Source organism: Xenopus tropicalis, chromosome 8 (genome assembly GCF_000004195.4).
Source record: "Xenopus tropicalis strain Nigerian chromosome 8, UCB_Xtro_10.0, whole genome shotgun sequence".
NCBI lineage: Eukaryota > Metazoa > Chordata > Amphibia > Anura > Pipidae > Xenopus > Xenopus tropicalis.
Window position 1 is genome coordinate 123,872,887 of NC_030684.2, and position 18,823 is coordinate 123,891,709.

General features: G+C 38.7%; 1 protein-coding gene across 1 annotated transcript; it reads right to left on the reverse strand.

The window, feature by feature from the left end:
* Positions 1-883: 883 nt before the first annotated feature.
* On the reverse strand, positions 884-11,978 carry LOC100485069 (extracellular calcium-sensing receptor). The gene is made up of 7 exons (XM_031891765.1): positions 11,897-11,978; positions 11,261-11,351; positions 7,383-7,509; positions 5,398-6,240; positions 3,714-3,941; positions 2,860-2,983; positions 884-1,930 (listed from the first exon to the last, which is right to left on the reverse strand). The coding sequence occupies exons 1-7, from the start codon at positions 11,976-11,978 to the stop codon at positions 1,011-1,013; spliced, it is 2,415 nt and encodes an 804-aa protein (XP_031747625.1). The 3' UTR covers positions 884-1,010.
* Positions 11,979-18,823: the final 6,845 nt, after the last annotated feature.

Below are 18,823 nucleotides of genomic sequence, written 5' to 3' on the forward strand. Positions count from 1 at the left end.
AAATTGCAAAATACCGATCATTACGAAAAAAACGCAATCAGACGCCGTCGGAACAATCGTGAGTAAGTAAATGTGCCCCTTTGTATCTATTGAATCAGTGGCATATATTTGTAGAGAAGTGTTCTTTTGATTGTCAGGTGTTCCAAATAGTTTTTTTTTTTTTTACTGTTTACTAGTGTAATAGAGATATTGTCTACCTTAGAAGATAGTCCAGTTATGGATCGTGCCAAAGCCAATGGAATATGGGATTATAATTTTGTTGCTTCACTGGCACTTTAAAATTTGAATGGAAAAGAGGTTTGGAATACAAGGAAATGCAGTGATGTATGTATTTGGCTGCTAGCAATGATGTAACATCAAAGGTCCAATAGAGAATCTCCATAGGTGATGATGTCATTTTAGTGAACCATCTTGTTAGTGTATTAAAGAGCATGTGGGACTAAATACATTATTATCTCCTGAGGAAACGTGGCAATCCATGAGAAAAACATGGAGGGCTTTTTACGCTTACGGTACTACCCTTTGTACAATCCTGTTACTGACATTTATTTTATGAGTATCCCCTTTTGTTTTTTTTCTGTTTTTTTTCAAATATTAAAATTATACTAAACTGTTTGGCGTGTCTCTCTATAGCAAATATATTTTGAGCACATGCAGAAGATTGATTGTCATGCCCATTGTGTTTGGCTTTGATTCCTTGGGCATCTGGTGAGGAGGAGATCCTGCTTTTGAAAGGATACCATCACCTGCAGTCTGGCACCTTCATTAATTTTGTATTTTTACGAAAATGAATTTGGCAGTAGCACTTGCACTTTATTTTGTTCTTAATGTGTGGGCACGTGTGCACTTAAAACATTATATAGAACCTGGTATTTTTGCGCTTCCCAACAGTTATTTTTCTTGGTCTTTGGATTCAGCAGAGTGAATTTGATAAGGGTGGAGCTGCAATCAATTGTCTTATACCACAATTACAGCGCTGAATGAACTTTTCTTCTGATGATTTACGATACCTATTGAATCCATTGCTTTCTAGCATTTCTTCCTGTGATGTACTGTCTGCTGTTCATTTCTGGGTGCAGTAATATTGTATAACATTTTGGGGAAAAGATGCAAAAAAGACACCCAGCGCTTGAAGAGAGAATGGCAAAGATTTCTACTGCCACTGTCTGTTTCCCCTTGGTACTGAGATAAGCAGGTATAAATGTCACCCAAACACTGGCAAATACCAACATACTGAATGTAATGAACTTGGTCTCATTAAATGTGTCAGGGAGCTTCCTAGCCATAAAAGCAACAAATAAACTAATTGAAGCTAAGAGACCCATGTACCCCAAGACACAAGCAAATAACACCCTGGACCCCTCATTGCACTCAATCACTATTATTCCTATTTCTGCTGCCATATTGTACTCTGCAAATGGAGCGTCTGTGGTCAGCCAAACTATGCATAGAGTTATCTGAACCATGGTACACACTGGGACAATATAAATGGGTATTCGTAGTCCCACTAATTTCTTTAGTTTACTGTCTGGATTTGTAGCACTAAATATCATTACGACAGTGATAGTCTTTGCTAGTATGGTAGAAACACAAAGTGAAAAAATGACAGCAAACATGACCTGGCGTATCATGCACATTATCCGGTTGGGTCTGCCAATGAATGCCAAGGAACACATGAAGCCAAACATGAGGGAGATGAGAAGTAGGTAGCTGAGATCTCTGTTATTTGCCTTCACTATGGGGGTCTTTCTTTTGATTATAAACAGGCAGAACACTGAAAATGTAAGGAGACAAAACAAAACTGAAATACAAGCTAAAGCGGAGCCCAATGTCTCTTCATAAGAAAGGAACTGAATGAGCTTTGGTAGGCACTCTTCTTTTCTGCTATCAGGCCATTTGTCTTCTGGGCACTTGAGACATTTACTGTCATCTAGAATAACAGAAACAATGTTATACAGAGAGAAGAAGGCACAGTACAAATGCCCCAGGAGGTGGCCCCCCTAATTATGTGTCAGAAAGGCCTTTCCATACACAAACCTGGTGTGAAGCAATTGGAGCTGTAGACAGGAATGCTTAATATTGGTTGGATTCTGCACCATATGTACATGATTACAATCTGAATTAAGCGTGTGCAATAAGTATAAGAACAATGGATTTTGCACTACATATATGTGACTGAAAATTGCAACGCTGATCAGATGTTTCTGTCTAAAAGTAACTAAAAGTATTCAATTGGGTGCTTCAAATATTGCATTTGTTACTGACTTTGTTCAAACTATTGGCACAACCTATAATGTGACTTAAATCTGCATTAGAGTGTGTGCGAGTTAAGCCTACACACAACAGTGACTACATGCTGCCTCTAGAAGTACTTAAAGACACATTTTGAATCTGCATCTGTTTATTTGCAGTATGTTTGTTTATTGTTAAGTTTCAGGGTCTGACTTTGCTACCAAGTACAAATCAAGTGTAACTGAAGTCATGTTGTACCTAGGAATATGTATGGCAATGCTTCCCTGCAGTGGTAAATAACAGTACCCCATAACACATTTGGGCTATCGAGTGAAACAACTCCTTCATAGAGTAGTAAAGTCAACATAGGTAGTAATGGCATCTGTATTATCCATATTTAAACAAAGATTAAATGTTTTTCTTAAAAGAAATTATGTCTCAAACTGTAGTTAAAGCTAAGGAAATGAATGTGCCACTGAGGAAATCATAAGTAAAGCACCTTGTTTTGTTTATTTAGACAGAAGAAGAATGGTAGTATTTAGGTAAAATAAGAAGAATGGATTTAACTGTATATTTTTCTCAACCTTAATATCTATTATCCAATAACTAAATTATAATGTTACAAACCATTTGGGTTGAGAATCTCTCCTTCAGAACATGGCAGGCAATCAAAGCAGCAGATCTTCTGCCCCTGAATTGCAGCTCTTCTGTAGCCTTTGGGACATGGATGACTGCAAACCGAAACCGGGATCTATGAAGAAATTTTAATATTTTTGTATTTGACAGCCTGGGTATGATTCCATTCCATTTTTTACAGACTATGAAGTATATAGACTCCTATAAAATGGATTGTCGTTTCATATATAATTGAATGGCTGCTTGGGACTGCTTGATATTGCAGCCGCAATGGGGTTAATGGGTCGCAAGGTAGTGTCACATGATCTGTTAAGGTATTTAATGATTAAATTGTTAACTTGTGTGTATTGCACCTGAAGAAGGGGTTACCCCCCCCCCGAAAGCTTGTGCCATTTGTTTCTGCAAATAAATGAGTTAAAGGCATTGCCGGCATATTGGTGTGCTTCTTCCCCTTTGCAAAGATATACAGTATAATTCCATTCCAACTAATAAACAAATGGTAAATAAAAAGTTCATGAAAACAAATTAAAACTGCCCAATTCAATTAAATTTGAGTTAGCATTTGGTCTACAGACAGGATTGGCTTGTGGCCTGATAACACTGCTCTCTGCCATCACTAAGGGGCCCATTTACTAACTTTTGTCATTTTTAATTTCCTCAAATTGTATTTTTTACCAATAAAAATCATGGATTGTACTAATTACTCTAAACCACTAAGAAATGTTTTATTTATTAAATGTAAAAAACACGATAAAACTAATTCAAAACTTTAAAGCTGTGGAGGTCCTGCAGAAGTCAATGGGAGCTGTCTGAGGCAAATTGTATTAGGGTCCAATAAAACTTACTTGGCTGTATCCTCCATTCCATAAAATCTTGTTTAGCTGAATATCGAGTCCCTCGCCATTTAGAGAGCCGGAATCAAAACTACCAATAGAGACATACTGATTACTTCCATTAGGGAACAGCTGCCAGTTCAAAATGTCCACAGACTGAGGGACATCCCCATTCTCATCAAAATATATTCTTTCTCCTGCTGTGTTGTTGAAGTCTACCTTTCTGAGGTAATGGAGCAGCTAGGAGAAAAGATGGCACTATTTTCATAATTTGTTTTCAAAGAGTAAGAATGCTGGAATACAGAATCATTGCAGAGAGAGAGTTGCATTAAAGGAAGCTCAAAGCCACTTATTTTTGTTTGCTCTACACGGTGATGAAATTTGTGTGTCTGCAATATTGAGCGAGGTTTTTAGGAGGGGTCTTGGATTCCTTTTCAGGGGGGAGGAACTTATGGGCAGCTGGGGAATTCCTCTGGGTACTAGGGTAACAGCTAGTCAAGGAGGTAAATTCAAGAAGAATGTCAGGGCCATATGTAACCCTCCCTTCCAAACCTCAGGATGCCCCCCCAGGAGTTGTCCCCAAAAAGGAAAAAGATAAGTTTTGGCTTACTCACCACCTGTCCCATCCACAGGGCAGCTCAGTGGAAGTCAGGATAGTCAGGGTTATTTTATGGCTTATCGCAAGAAAATTCAAGTATAAGATTCAATTCAAGGGAAAAAATGTTCTCGAAATTAAGTTTCCATTTTCCCCATAGACTTGCATTAGACATTACACACAATAAGCTTTGAAATAAGTTTTCTGAATTAAATTGCATTGCAAATTAAATCTCATCCATGAGTTATCACATGATTAATCTTTTTTCTCGTTAAATTGAATCTGGTTCAATGCGTTATAAGGTCCTGGCATGAGTGCAGTTGTGGTAGTGAGAACAGGCAAACTGTAAACTTTTACTATGGTCACATGTAAAAACTCTTCAAACTTATAATGCAATTAAAAATCTTTGTTAATTGGTGACATAAAAGACTTATGTCAGGTTGGCTAATGGTCACAAAATAAGTAGCCAATGGCACTATTATGTTACAGCTGACTTTCTCATATACCAGACAAAACTGTTCCTAAGACTATGTATTTAATCTCCTGTGATGTTTAAAAACAGTCATTAATATTTATGTAATATAAATGGAACTGGTGAGTTTTACATGATGATGACATCAAATGGACTGTAACTGCAGGCATATTCAACATTACAAAGGGGTTGTGTTAACTTTTAGTATGATGTAGTAATATTCAGAGACAATTTTTTATTATTTGTGGTTTATTAATTATTTAACTTGTTGTTCAGCATCTTTCCAGTTTTTTTATTACCCACTGTGCACTGCTATTTAAACATATCCACATTCTAGATATCCAACATACTGTATCCCATACATGCAATAGTTTTATGGGGATAGATGCCTTAAATATACCCAACAACACAGAGAGTTCTATATTAAGCTACTTCATAATTACATTAAATTGAATAATGTATGAATAGAAGAACAGTTCCACTACACATAACCTGAAGGAAGAGAATAAAGGAACATCTAATGAAATCATAATATCCTGTAACAATATATACAGGGGCTTTTTGTCTCTGGCTTTAATGAATGAATGCAGCTCCCTCACACAACTTAATCTGTGCATTATATACAGTACCTGCCAAGGCCGGTGGTTATAAATATCAGCACAAGATCCATTCTTGAAAGGCCCTTTCCCTGGGACACAGTTCTTCATCTGGTGCAAAGCATGAGCTACTGCAAAGACTGCGTTATGTGTTCTATATGAATATATAAAGTTATAGACATCATATATATTGGGATCAATACTGTCCAGTCTCTCCTCTCCTGTGCACCAAACAATGTCTTCTTTAAGCAGTGCTGGAGATGTATTAAAGACTGCATCATTTCCTGGCCAAATACAGTGAAAAACAGTCTCCCAAAATGACTTCATGTAAGGATCATCTGGAAATCTGGAAGGATGGATGCTATAAAGAAACTCCTTAAAGCCTGGAATTTTCCCCTTTTGAGCCGCTAATCCAAGGCTCCCATTTAAGGTTGTTAAGATGTCAGTCCTAGGGAAATCAGAAGTAATGGACCAGCTTGATGTTCCCACCCACAATTTGTCAGTGATATTGTGAAAAGAAGCCTGTTCCATGAAAGGGATAAGGTTTTCTATGGTACAAAATAAAATGATCACTGTTGCACTGGATCTCTTGACAACATCAATGATACGGTAGACAGACTCCATGGAGTTGATTATAGGAAGTGTCTCTTGAAATGCAATGCATCCACCATTCTTCTCTATTTCTCTAATTGCAATTTGAGAACCTAATATCCCAAAGTCATTATTTGAGGATATAACACCCACCCAGGTCCAGTTAAAATACTTAACCAACCGAGCAATGGCAAACCATTCATATTCAATTTTATTTATTGTCCTGAAGAAGGATGGGAAATGAATTTTATTGCTCAACACAGGCAGCAAAGAAGCATAGCTAATCTGTTGAAAAATAACAGTAAGAAAAACAGATATAGCTCAACTCTATCATTCTGTGGAAAGTTATATATCTGAAATTAATGCATTAGTTACATAATTATACTTGTACTGGGCTGTAAAAAGACACTTGCCCTTCCATTTTTAGCCCTAAAGGGAACACCCAACACTGCTAATGCAGAATAAGATTTTGTCAACAATGCCTCTAGTGCAGGAACATAAAGTTATAAGAGGACTCCTTGTTAGCAATCAGGTATTTTTTCTAGATCATCTGATCTGGGTAATGTAATAAAAGAGACAATTTTCCCCAGGTGCAGTAACTCCTAGCAACCAAGAAGGCATTTGTCTTTAAAGAGATGTTAATGGTACCTGCTGATTGGTTGCAGTAGGTAACCAGATCTGTAGAAAACTTTGCACCTTTTATTACACAACCAGGGGGATATTGTCATTATTTCTAAATTATACTGTTCACATAGCAAATAATTAACTGTATTATTTGAAAAAAAAATTCTCGAACCAACAAATCTATTTTGTTTAGTTGTAATATTGTTGTGTAGGCACCATCTCAGTGCATTGTGCCTGAGTCTGAGCTTTCAGCCAGCGCTACACATTAGAACTGCTTTCAGCTAACCTATTGTTTCTCCTACTCCCATGTAACTGGAGGAGTCCCAAGCCGGACTTGGATTTCTTACTATTGAGTGCTATTCTGATACCTACTGGGAGCTGCTATCTTGCTCCCTTCCCATTGTTCTGCTGATCGGCTGCTGGGAGGGGTGTGATATCCCTCCATCTTGCAGCTCAGCAGTAAAGTGTGACGGACGTCTTTAGTTTATAGATTTTGATACAGGATTCTGCAGAAGAAGGTCTATTAACTGATGTGTTCTGAAAAAAAAATGTTTTCCCATGACAATATTCCTAAATGGTTTTTATTCTAATTATAATCACAGAGAGTAGTTTAACATTACTACAAAGGGGTAATGTACCTGCGGATATCTGTACAATCCCAAGATCCTTGCTAGGGGCTCTGAGGCCTTAGAGGGCAAGTCGCCAACAATAGCCAGTGGCATCAGATCCTTGTTGCAGTGAAAGTTTGGCACTCCATTTTCTTTCCCTGATAAAATCCATGTTGCTCCAATTAGTGACCGTACCTCATTATAACAGGAATCATAGAGGTGGAAGCCCAGTGTTATATTGGGTAAAAGATAATTTGATGAATTAATTTCCATGATTGCAAACACCATTACGAGTAGGAAGCGATAAAATCTGATTTGAAATCTAAAAAAATAAAAGAAAGTACACAGTAATGCTGTATGAAGGGTTTAGAGTTGCACTGTAAAACAAAGCTGCTGCTCCCTATCAGAAGCTGGATGCTGGGCTGCTGGCATGAGGTGGAAGATCGCACAAAACTCACGGATATGCTGTGGGAATGGTTTTGTGTCTTGATCTGATTGGAGAACAACTCAGAGAGATCCAATAAAATTGTAGCTCACTTCTGAAGAAAGAAAATCATGCCCACCACTTAGGAAAGAGAATAGTGGGAGGTTTGGGAAGAACATTAACTTCTGTGTACTTCTGTGAGGGAAAGGGTAAAAAGACCAGGAGAAACCAGGGGAAGGGGGATACTGAAAATCAACCGGAGGGGAATGGGCATTCATAGCAGTAATTTTGTGGGGAAACAGTAAAATATAAGGTAAAAAAGCTAACAAGGTAGAGCATAAAGGGAACGTGGGGAGAAGGGGAGCATAATAGATGCAAACACTACACTACAGCATAAATGGATTGAGAAGGAAAAAAGGCAGAATATCTAAGGGAGCAGAAAGAAAGACACATGAGATAAAAAAAACTGCAGAGAAGAAAATGAAAGAAAGGAAAGAGAAGAGATAGCAGGGTAAATACAAGTGTGTGCCATATGTACATAGCGTTGCCACCTTTCTGGCTTCTTTCCTACCAGCTGGGCGGGGGGCATGTTTGTAAGGGGAAAGTCATGTGATATTGGGGGGTGGGATTGTGACAAAATTGGGGGTGCAGCCAGACACTATTGAGGACATTAAAAGGAACTTTCAAAAGAGGGATCAGAGGAACACAATGGCACACACTGTTGATCTCATCTGCTTCTGATCAGCATGACAGGCACTCCATCTGTGCTCACTGTATTTTCCCGCCGGTATTTGTTTAACTGGTTTCACTGTGTGATTGTTTGAACAGTTTGAAAAAGGACTATGTTTAGGCTCTCTCTCAGCTCTCTCAGCCCTGCATTTTTCTGTCAGACTAAGATTTAGCTTTTTGTTTAGAAGATCTCCAGTTTGGAATTTCAGCAGCTATCTGGTTGCTAGGGTCTGATTTACCTTGGCAACCAGGCAGTGGTTTGAATGAAAGGCTGGAATATGAGTAGGAGAGGGACTGAAAAGAAAGATAAGGAATAAAAACTAACAATAATAATAAAACTATTAATAGTTTTTGGCTGCTGGTGTCAGTGGCCCCCATTTCCATGTTCAATGTGGGCATTTTAATAAGGTACTGGAATGGCACCTATTATCTGAAGTGCTTAGGGTTTTCCAGGGGTGATGGCTTTTCTGTAATTGGGATTACCATACCTTGTCTACTAAAAAAGTAAACATTAAATAAAGCCAAAACTTATTGTTTTGCCACCAATGTGTATCAATGCAGCTTATACAGAGAAAAAAAAATAATAAAAAACACTCACCCAGCACCTGATCTGGGAAATAGCACTTATATTGTAATGTCACCCACTGTGACCTACAGCACTTATATTTGCCTATTTGTGTCTGTAAGTTACCCTCCCATATAGATTGTAAGCTCTACGGGGCAGGGACCTCCATCCTCTTGTGTCTTTGTCTCTTAACTTATTGCAACTGTATCTTGTACAGTTGCAATAAGTATTTATTGTATTGTATTTCTATTTATTGCTATACTTTGTATTTATCTACTAACTTATTAACCCCCTGTTTATATTAATGTATTCTACTGTACAGCGCTGCGTACATATGTAGCGCTTTATAAATAAAAATATACATACATACATACATACATACAATTAAAAGTAAGAACCTGTAACACAGAGCTTTCTGGATACTGGGGTTTGGAGATGGAATGGATTCTATATCTGTATGTATATGTTAAACCAGATATTATACTGAAAACAATGACACAGTTGGACGTACCTGCTGCACTGAAGAGGTTTGGGACGTTCCCTATAGTTTTTTTCAGGATGAGTCACTTCTACATGAACAGGAAAGAGGCCTCCCAGTGTGATATCTCCAGGGAGAGAATAGCCACTGACTTCTTCAGTAACCAGTCTGCACCCTTCTAATAATGTTTCACATCCACCATCTTTGTACCATAAAAGTATTAGCAACAGACGGCAAAGTATAATGGTAATTAGAGGCAAGTCCATTCTGTTTATTGGCCTGTTGTTTGGAAAGGAAAGAAAAAACTGAGATTCCATATTATAGTGAAAATACACTTGCTGTAAATGCATTCAGTGGAGTGGATATCAGACTGTTCTACTCTGTGCTGTAAAATACAGTTTCTATTTATGCATTTATATATTTCCTACTGAGTAATAAAGAGTATTTAGGACTTATGGAATTGCACCATATGAACATGGGATGTCGCTGGCTACAAGGTAACTACAAATGCAGCCAACGGGCTGATGTGGGATGTACAGAAGGCAAAGTTAGATGCAGAGTGCTGAATGTAACAACAACAATTGTAAATGTACCAAAGTTTTCAAGTTTTTCAAAATATGCTGGCCTCGAGAAAAAACCTCATTATTGTGAAAAAAATGGAAACAAACTTTAATTTGTGCCTTGTTTTTACATAGGCCATTGCTACATAAATATCTAATGTACAGTGTAAATATAGGGAGCGGATGGAAACAGATAAACATTTGTGTATGAAGCCTCCAAGCCACTGAAGTGTAAATTGACATACATACTATTATAATAGGGTGCAGCACAGCTTTCATATACAGGTATAGGGTCGTTTACATGGAAATTAATTACGCAGAAAGCTCTGAATTACTGGAAGGTAGAGATAAGCTATTTTTTTCTATTTGCTACGAAATTCTGCATTTTGCATTGACGATTTTTTTTTTATAAAACTGCTGCACAAATTCACCCCACTAAAAAATTTGCTAAGAAAAAAGTCACGGTCGTGTCAAAAAAGTCATGATTATGTTAAAATAAAAATACATTTTGATGCAGTTTAATGAAAAAAAATTGCAGATAGCAATATATGGAATTTTTCCGCAAATTCATATCTGGTGAAAAAATTTGCTCATTCATAAAAGTATCCTATTTTAAAGAATTTCTAGAGTTTTTAGTAATTAACAATTTTTGTTAATTCAGCTGTGACCATTATTCCTGTAGTTACAGACCTATAGGAAAACATGAGATACATTTGTGTTGCCTTGTAGTAAGCCCGTAGCCCCACACACGGTGCCTGTACATGCCAAGTGGCAACACTATTTTGAACACAGAAAATCTCTTATACAGAAGATACAGTGATTATGATTTTTGAACAAATCTGTTGTGAAGATTCTTATGAGACAGAACTTCTTACCTCATGAGAAGGAGGTTTTGCTGCAGCAAAGTTGTTCAGTTATTGATGCATGATAGAAATGCCAAAATACATTGGGCAAATGCAGAGATAAGTTTATATACTCTATGGTTACTGGTCTAACAAACGATCATTATTAAAATTAATTAGCAGGCATATGCTATAATTATAAGATAATGTTAGTTACAGGTTAATATAGGAGTATAGCGTGATTGCAAATTTTCTTTGGGAATTAATTTAAAGTGGAAAAATGTCATGGCATTCATTTATAATTAAGGGGAGGCAGAAGCAAAAGTATGTAATGAGTGGCACAGTGACTGCAAAAACCATAGAGCATAGGTACTGTATGTCTTTCCCAGAATGCTTTATCAGACACTGCAGAAGTTGAGAATAACAGGAACTGTGCTCACCAGGCTGAGAGCGAGTACATTAAATTAGACATCACCTGTGAAAAGGGATGAGGCTGAGAGTGTTCTCCATGTCCAAGAAGATACTGAGACTGGATTTAGGTTCATTTGTTTTTGCTTTGATGGCCTCTTGCCAGCAATACAAATTTATTAATGAACTTATACAACATTATGCAGTTGCAGGTACAGCTGGCAGGAACATCCCTAATCGACAAGAGTCTCCTTTTGTGGAAGCTTAACTCACCAAGGTTAAAGTTCCTTATAGGCCATGCGCCATAAGCTCACCACCACCTGCCCATTGCAAATGGGGCCCCATGACCGTATGGCCAGTGCTTGTTCAGTACCAGTTTGGAAATCCATATTAACAATATTCAAGTCTATTGGGTTGAGGTGTACCCCATCTTTTCTGAGCAAAGAACGGTTATGCTTCTCCACCTCTCTATGCCTTAAAGCTATACCCCCAATCCTGTTCATGAAAACTGACACTGACATATTACATTTTTTACATGCCTTATGAATCACTTTTTGGTTTCTCGCACCCCACCATTGTTGTCTGGATATAATCTCTTACCAAACAACTTCTACTTCAACAATCAGTGCATAACAAGGGCCCAAGTGCTGGCTTATGCTATAGATCAAGTCAACACTACAAATTTTTCCTATGTAATTCTCACCTCCATGAATGGCCAAGATTTTGGACCCTGCAGAGATACCAAAAATTTGAAGAACCTCATGAATAATTTGAGACGACTGCATGCCCTGTCCATCGTATATGTACTTGGTCTAGCAGTAAGCCTAATTGGTGACCAGTGGTAGTTAGTGATGAGCGAATCTGTTCTGTTTCGCTTCGCCGAAAAATTCGCGAATCTTTCAAAAGATCCGCGAAACGGCGAAAAATTCGCGAAACGGCGAAAATGTCGTGCGACAAAAATAATTTGTCGCCCGCGGCTATTCTTTTGTCACCCGCGGCTATTATTTTGTCGCACGGCTATTTTTTCGTCGCCCGCGGCTATTATTTCGTCGCGCGGCTATTGTTTCGTCGCCCGCGGCTATTGTTTCGTCGCGCGGCTATCATTTCGTCGCACGGCTATTGTTTCGTCGCCCGCGGCTATTGTTTCATCGTGCGGCTATTGTTTAGTCGCCCGCGGCTATTGTTTTGTCGCGCGGCTATTGTTTCGTCGCCAGCGGCTATTGTTTCATCGCACAGCTATTGTTTCGTCGCGCGGCTATTGTTTCATCGCCTGCGGCTATTATTTTGACGCCCGCGACTATTCTTTTTTGATGCCCGCGACAATTTTTTGACGTGCGGCGAATTTTTCCGCGGCGAAATACCTGGCGAAATATTTCGCCCATCACTAGTGGTAGTCTCTTAGAAGCCCAATTTACATAGGAGTGCCCAAAATCCATCCATACTGTAAGTGGGAGAGAGACCTGGTTGAATTTAAATAAACAAAATAAATAAATAAACAGAGCCCAGTGTCTCCTCATAAGAAAGAAAATAAAATAGTTTTGGTAGACACTGTTTTTTCTGCTATCAGGCCATTTGTCCTCTGGGCACTTGACACATTCACTGTCATCTAGACCAGAGGAAATATATTACAGATAAAATGAGGGAAGTGAAGGGAAGCAGTTATGATATTGTATTCAACATTTTTGCTGCAGCATAAAGGGGTAAAGCCTTTCTTAGTATTTTAAAGGGATAAAGCCTTTCTTAGTAATTTAAACACAAAACAAAAACTGTAGTACCGTGTTAGCCAGTGTCATATAGGTATCATTTCTACAATACTCTTGTAATTGTGTTTTGTTGTTTTTTTTTAATATTATTAGTAATTTGAAGGGATACTATCCTTGAAACCATGACTAAACTCATTTCCAGTAAAATGTCTAGTCATTTATCAATAAATCTGAATTGAAAAAGCAGGAGTGAAAAAAGACGTGAACAAAATGCAAAAACTGCCACTTTTTAGTATTGTTGCACAAATGAAAGCATCAAAAACCCTGAAAACTACTAAAACCACAAAGCAAAGAAAGATCTTCCAGTTAAAAGGACACCGCCTGCCCTTCCAGCAGGTCACTAACTAAAAGCCCACTTTAAAAAGCACCCGGAAAAAGATAAAGTCAAAATGCTGGACTATTCTGCATTGGGCAGCTATGAATCCAGATCTAAATTCCATTGAACACTTGTGGAGAGTCCTGAAAGTTGCAGTTGAGAGAAAGTACTGGGCAGATTTATCAACATTTGGATTTTTTGTGCTTTTTAACCATGACTAAACTAATGTCTACAAAAACCATGAATGTCTAGTCATTTATTAAAAGATCTGAACTGAAAAAGCAAAAACAAAAAAGGATGCAGAAAAAAACAAAAACTGCAACTTTTTTTTTTATATGAAAACCTCAAGAACCACAAAGCAAAGAAAGATCTTCCAGCTGTAAATAGGACACCTGCCATAGACTTCTACATGATCTCAACAGCTTTTAGATGGGGTATTTTTTCTTTTGGATTTATCACAGTTTTGTCATATAATAAAAACATGTTTTTTTCCCAAAAATTGTACAAAATCATATTGTGATGCCAAAAATACTTTGCCCTTGAAAGCATTCTTTGATAAGCACAATCATTTGCCAGTTGGCTTCCTACACAAACAGTGGTGGAAAATCACATTGGAGGGTGTTTACATCAGCTTAAAGCATGTGCAATTGTGTTTTGGACCAGGAAGTGTGTTTTTTAGTACATACTCATGCAGCAGTCTGAAACATACAAAAAAAATTCTTACATGGATGTGCCCTCCGTTCCATAAAATCTTGTCAGCCAAATATTAAGTTCTTGGCCTTTGGGAGAGCCGGCATCAAAACTACCAATGTGGACAAACTGATTAGTTCCATTAGGAAACAATTGCCAGTTCAGGATATCCACATAAACAGGAACATCTCCATTCTCATCAATACATATTTGTTCCCCTGCCTTGTTATTGAAGACAAGACATTTGAATTTGAAGTCAAATAGTTGTCCAGTTGTTCTCCAAATGAAGTTTATAGGATAAGTTGTTTGACTGCAAATCATGTAACAATCTATTAGGCCCTCACGCACTTTAGGTCAGTGATCCCCAACCAGTGGCTCAGGGGCAACATGTTGCTCCCCAACCCCCTGGATGTTGCTCTCAGTGCCCCCAAACCAGGGAGTTATTTTTGAATTCCTGGCTTGGGAGCAAGTTTTGGTTGAATAAACACAAGATTTCCTACCAAATAAAGCCCCCTGTAAGCTGATAGTGTACACAGAGGCCCCTAATAGCCAATCTTAGCCCTTATTTGGAACCTCCATGAGCTTTTATGGTGCTTGTGTTGCTCTCCAAGACTTTTTACATTTGACTGTGGCTCACGTGTAAGAAAGGTTGGGGACCCCTGCTTTAGGTTGTGGAAGACTACACTATACATACCACTTGCCTTAACAGTTATATACTAACTACTTAAACAATCTTGTGTTGAGGTTACCCGCTACTGTAAAAGAATCTTTATTCAGTTGCAATAGGACAGTAAATCTCAAAGCAAAAATCATGTGCACAGGACTCACCCCATTTTACAAGCTACAAAAAAACAATGAAAGTGTGTTTAGTACACTAAATAAAACTAAATAAACTAAAAACCCTAAATAAAACATTCAATTACTGTATTAAAAGTCACACCACTGATCCAATTAAAAAGACTTAAAATTGAAACTGCTGCCAATCTTACAGCTTTAAGGCTACACTCACCAAACTTGAATCATAGTCATGGGGTCTTCCTGAATAAATAGGTGAATTGTGATTGGCAGTTGGTGAGTGTGCTCCCTTTTTCTAACCTTGAGCCAAAGTATCCAGTGACAAACTTCAAAGTTTGGGCACCCTGGCATAAATAATGTGAGAATGACAGCATTTTAAATTTGAACCAATAAAATGCAATGTATGAAATCTGATTGCCTGTCAGTGGCCCAACCCACTTTTCCTATTTTTGAACGGCAGTCCCCCAGTGACCAACTTTGCAAAGTTTAGGGACTGACAGCATTTTACATTTCATCGTCCACTTTTTCTAACTTTGAACTGCAAATACCCAGCGACTAACTCTGCAAAGTTTAACAATCCTAGAGTTGCTATTTGGGCAAAAAAGCACAGAAATTCCATTTGAAATTGCACTTATGTAAATGAGCCCTAATATATAATATAATTAGCTTTAAAATGACTACAGGGCCCATTAATTTTTTCAAAAAAAAAAATCGTATTTTAAGTTATAGAGCTTTTCGTAATGACCACGATAATATTGTTAAAATGACACAATTTTCGCGGTTTGCATTAACTTCCACAAAAATAAGTTGTATTTTTCGCAAAGACTATGACCATTTCGGAATTCATTCAAGCTTTGGTATCGTGACTATCTTTGTCCAGGTTGGAGCTGCAGAGTGCCATTGAGCCCTATGGGAGACTTTCCTTGGGCCAGGTTGGAGCTGCAGAGTGCCATTGAGTCCTATGGGAGGCTTTCCTTGGGCCGGGTTGGCGCTGCAGAGTGCCATTGAGCCCTATGGGAGACTTTCCTTGGGCCGGGTTGGAGCTGCAGAGTGCCATTGAGCCCTATGGGAGACTTTCCTTGGGCCGGGTTGGCGCTGCAGAGTGCCATTGAGCCCTATGGGAGACTTTCCTTGGGCCGGGTTGGAGCTGCAGAGTGCCATTGAGCCCTATGGGAGACTTCCCTTGGGCCTGGTTGGAGCTGCAGAATGCCATTGAGCCCTATGGGAGACTTTCCTTGGGCCGGGTTAGAGCTGCAGAGTGCTATTGAGCCCTATGGGAGACTTTCCTTGGGCCGGGTTGGAGCTGCAGAGTGCCATTGAGCCCTATGGAAGACTTTCCTTGGGCCGGGTTGGAGCTGCAGAGTGCCATTGAGCCCTATGGGAGACTTTCCTTGGGCCGGGTTGGAGCTGCAGAGTGCCATTGAGCCCTATGGGAGACTTTCCTTGGGCCAGGTTGGCACTGCAGAGTGCCATTGAGTCCTATGGGAGACTTTCCTTTGGCCAGGTTGGAGCTGCAGAGTGCCATTGAGCCCTATGGGAGACTTTCCTTGGGCCAGGTTGGATCTGTAGAGTGCCATTGAGTCCTATGGGAGACTTTCCTTGGGCCAGGTTGGAGCTGCAGAGTGCCATTGAGCCCTATGGGTGACTTTCCTTGGACCAGGTTTGATCTGTAGAGTGCCATTGAGTCCTATGGGAGACTTTCCTTGGGCCGGGTTGGAGCTGCAGAGTGCCATTGAGCCCTATGGGAGACTTTCCTTGGACCAGGTTTGATCTGTAGAGTGCCATTGAGTCCTATGGGAGACTTTCCTTGGGCCGGGTTGGAGCTGCAGAGTGCCATTGAGCCCTATGGGAGACTTTACTTGGGCCGGGTTGGAGATGCAGAGTGCCATTGAGCCCTATGGGAGACTTTCCTTGGGCCGGGTTGGAGCTGCAGAGTGCCATTGAGCCCTATGGGAGACTTTCCTTGGGCCGGGTTGGAGCTGCAGAGTGCCATTGAGCCCTATGGGAGACTTTCCTTGGGCCGGGTTGGAGCTGCAGAGTGCCATTGAGCCCTATGGGAGACTTTCCTTGGGCCGGGTTGGAGCTGCAGAGTGCCATTGAGTCCTATGGGAGGCTTCCAAAATCATACATTGAAGCTTCAAAGCCAGAAAGGTTTTCACACCGTTTACGATCATTCAGACGACCAAGAAATGAATTTTCACTCAATTTTCACACAATTATTGTGGTTACTCATAATAAAAAAAACACAAGTACAAGAATATTGTAGAAATGATATTTGGCTAACAAGGTACTACAGTTTTTGTTTTGTGGTTACTCAGAATTTTTTCCAATCATGCTTTTAACTAGCGAAAATTAGTTCTTTAATGAATGGCCCCCTAAGTATCCTTTGACCTAAAACTGTGGTATATGCATTTATTTTTCCTTGAAATGGTGTCCCCTATACAGTATATTGTTTTATACTTTCCCTTGTATTGAATGAATGGGATTTCTGTTTACTTAATTAGTGCTGGATGTTTTTCAGTTACTAAATATATCAGATTCTTAAAAAAACTTCCTAAACTTGTATTTCAAATGCTCTGCTAATTAATCCTGTGAGTAAATCAGCTTTTGGGCATAATTGCATATATATTTCTTGTTTTGTTAGGATGTAGAAAAAAAAAGAACAGAACAGTAACTGGTTTGAACATTTTATTACATTACCTCAGTGTATTCTGTTTTTTGCAAAACACCCCATAGACAATATATAATATTTCATCCTCATGTTTCAGATACATGGTACATTCCAAAGATGAAGCAGGAGAACACTCTAAAGCAGAAGAGTTCAAATTCACAGAATGAATGCCCCAGGAGGTGGCCCCCCTAATTCTGTGGCAGTAAGGCCTTTCCATACACAAACCTGGTGTGAAGCAATTGGATGTGGCTGAGGACGGGAATGCTAAATATTGGTTGGATCAATTAGTATATGTAATTCTAATAGAATGCAGATGAGTTAGTGTCCCACATCACTACAAAGAAAAACACAATGGAGACCCTGCTGGATTTTTAAAGTAGATAGTTTGCAACCAAAAGGGTTTACTATTGATTAGGATCTAGCTGATTTTTAAAACACTTTTAAGATAACTTTAAAACATCCCATTATTTCAACTTGTTCTATGAAACTCTTTGTATCTATTGAATCAGTGGCATATATTTGTAGAGAAGTGTTCTTTTGATTGTCAGGTGTTCCAAATTGTTTTTTTTTTTTTTTTACTGTTTACTAGGGTAATAGAGATATTGTCTACCTTAGAAGATAGTCCAGTTATGGATCGTGCCAAAGCCAATGGAATATGGGATTTTTTTGCTTCACTGGCACTTTAAAATTCGAATGGAAAAGAGGTTTGGAATACAAGGAAATGCAGTGATGTATGTATTTGGCTGCTAGCAATGATGTAACATCAAAGGTCCAATAGAGAATATCCATAGGTGATGATGTCATTTTAGTAAACCATCTTGTTAGTGTATTAAAGAGCATGTGGGACTAAATACATTATTATCTCCTGAGGAAACGTGGCAATCCATGAGAAAAACATGGAGGGCTTTTTATGCTTAGGGTACTACCCTTTGTACAATCCTGTTACTGACATTTGTTTTGTGAGTATCCCCTTTTGTTTTGTTTTTTTTTTTCAAATATTAAAATTATACTAAACTGTTTGGCGTGTCTCTCTATAGCAAATATATTTGCACATGCAGAAGATTGATTGTCATGGCCATTGTGTTTGGCTTTGATTCCTTGGGCATCTGGTGAGGAGGAGATCCTGCTTTTGAAAGGATACCATCACCTGCAGTCTGGCACCTTCATTTTGTATTTTTACGAAAATGAATTTGGCAGTAGCACTTGCACTTTATTTTGTTCTAAATGTGTATATAAAACATTATATAGAACCTGGTATTTTTGCGCTTCCCCACAGATATTTTTCTTGGTCTTTGGATTCAGCAGAGTGAATTTGATAATGGTGGAGCTGCAATCAATTGTCTTATACAACAATTACAGCGCTGAATGAACTTTTCTTCTGATGATTTACGATAC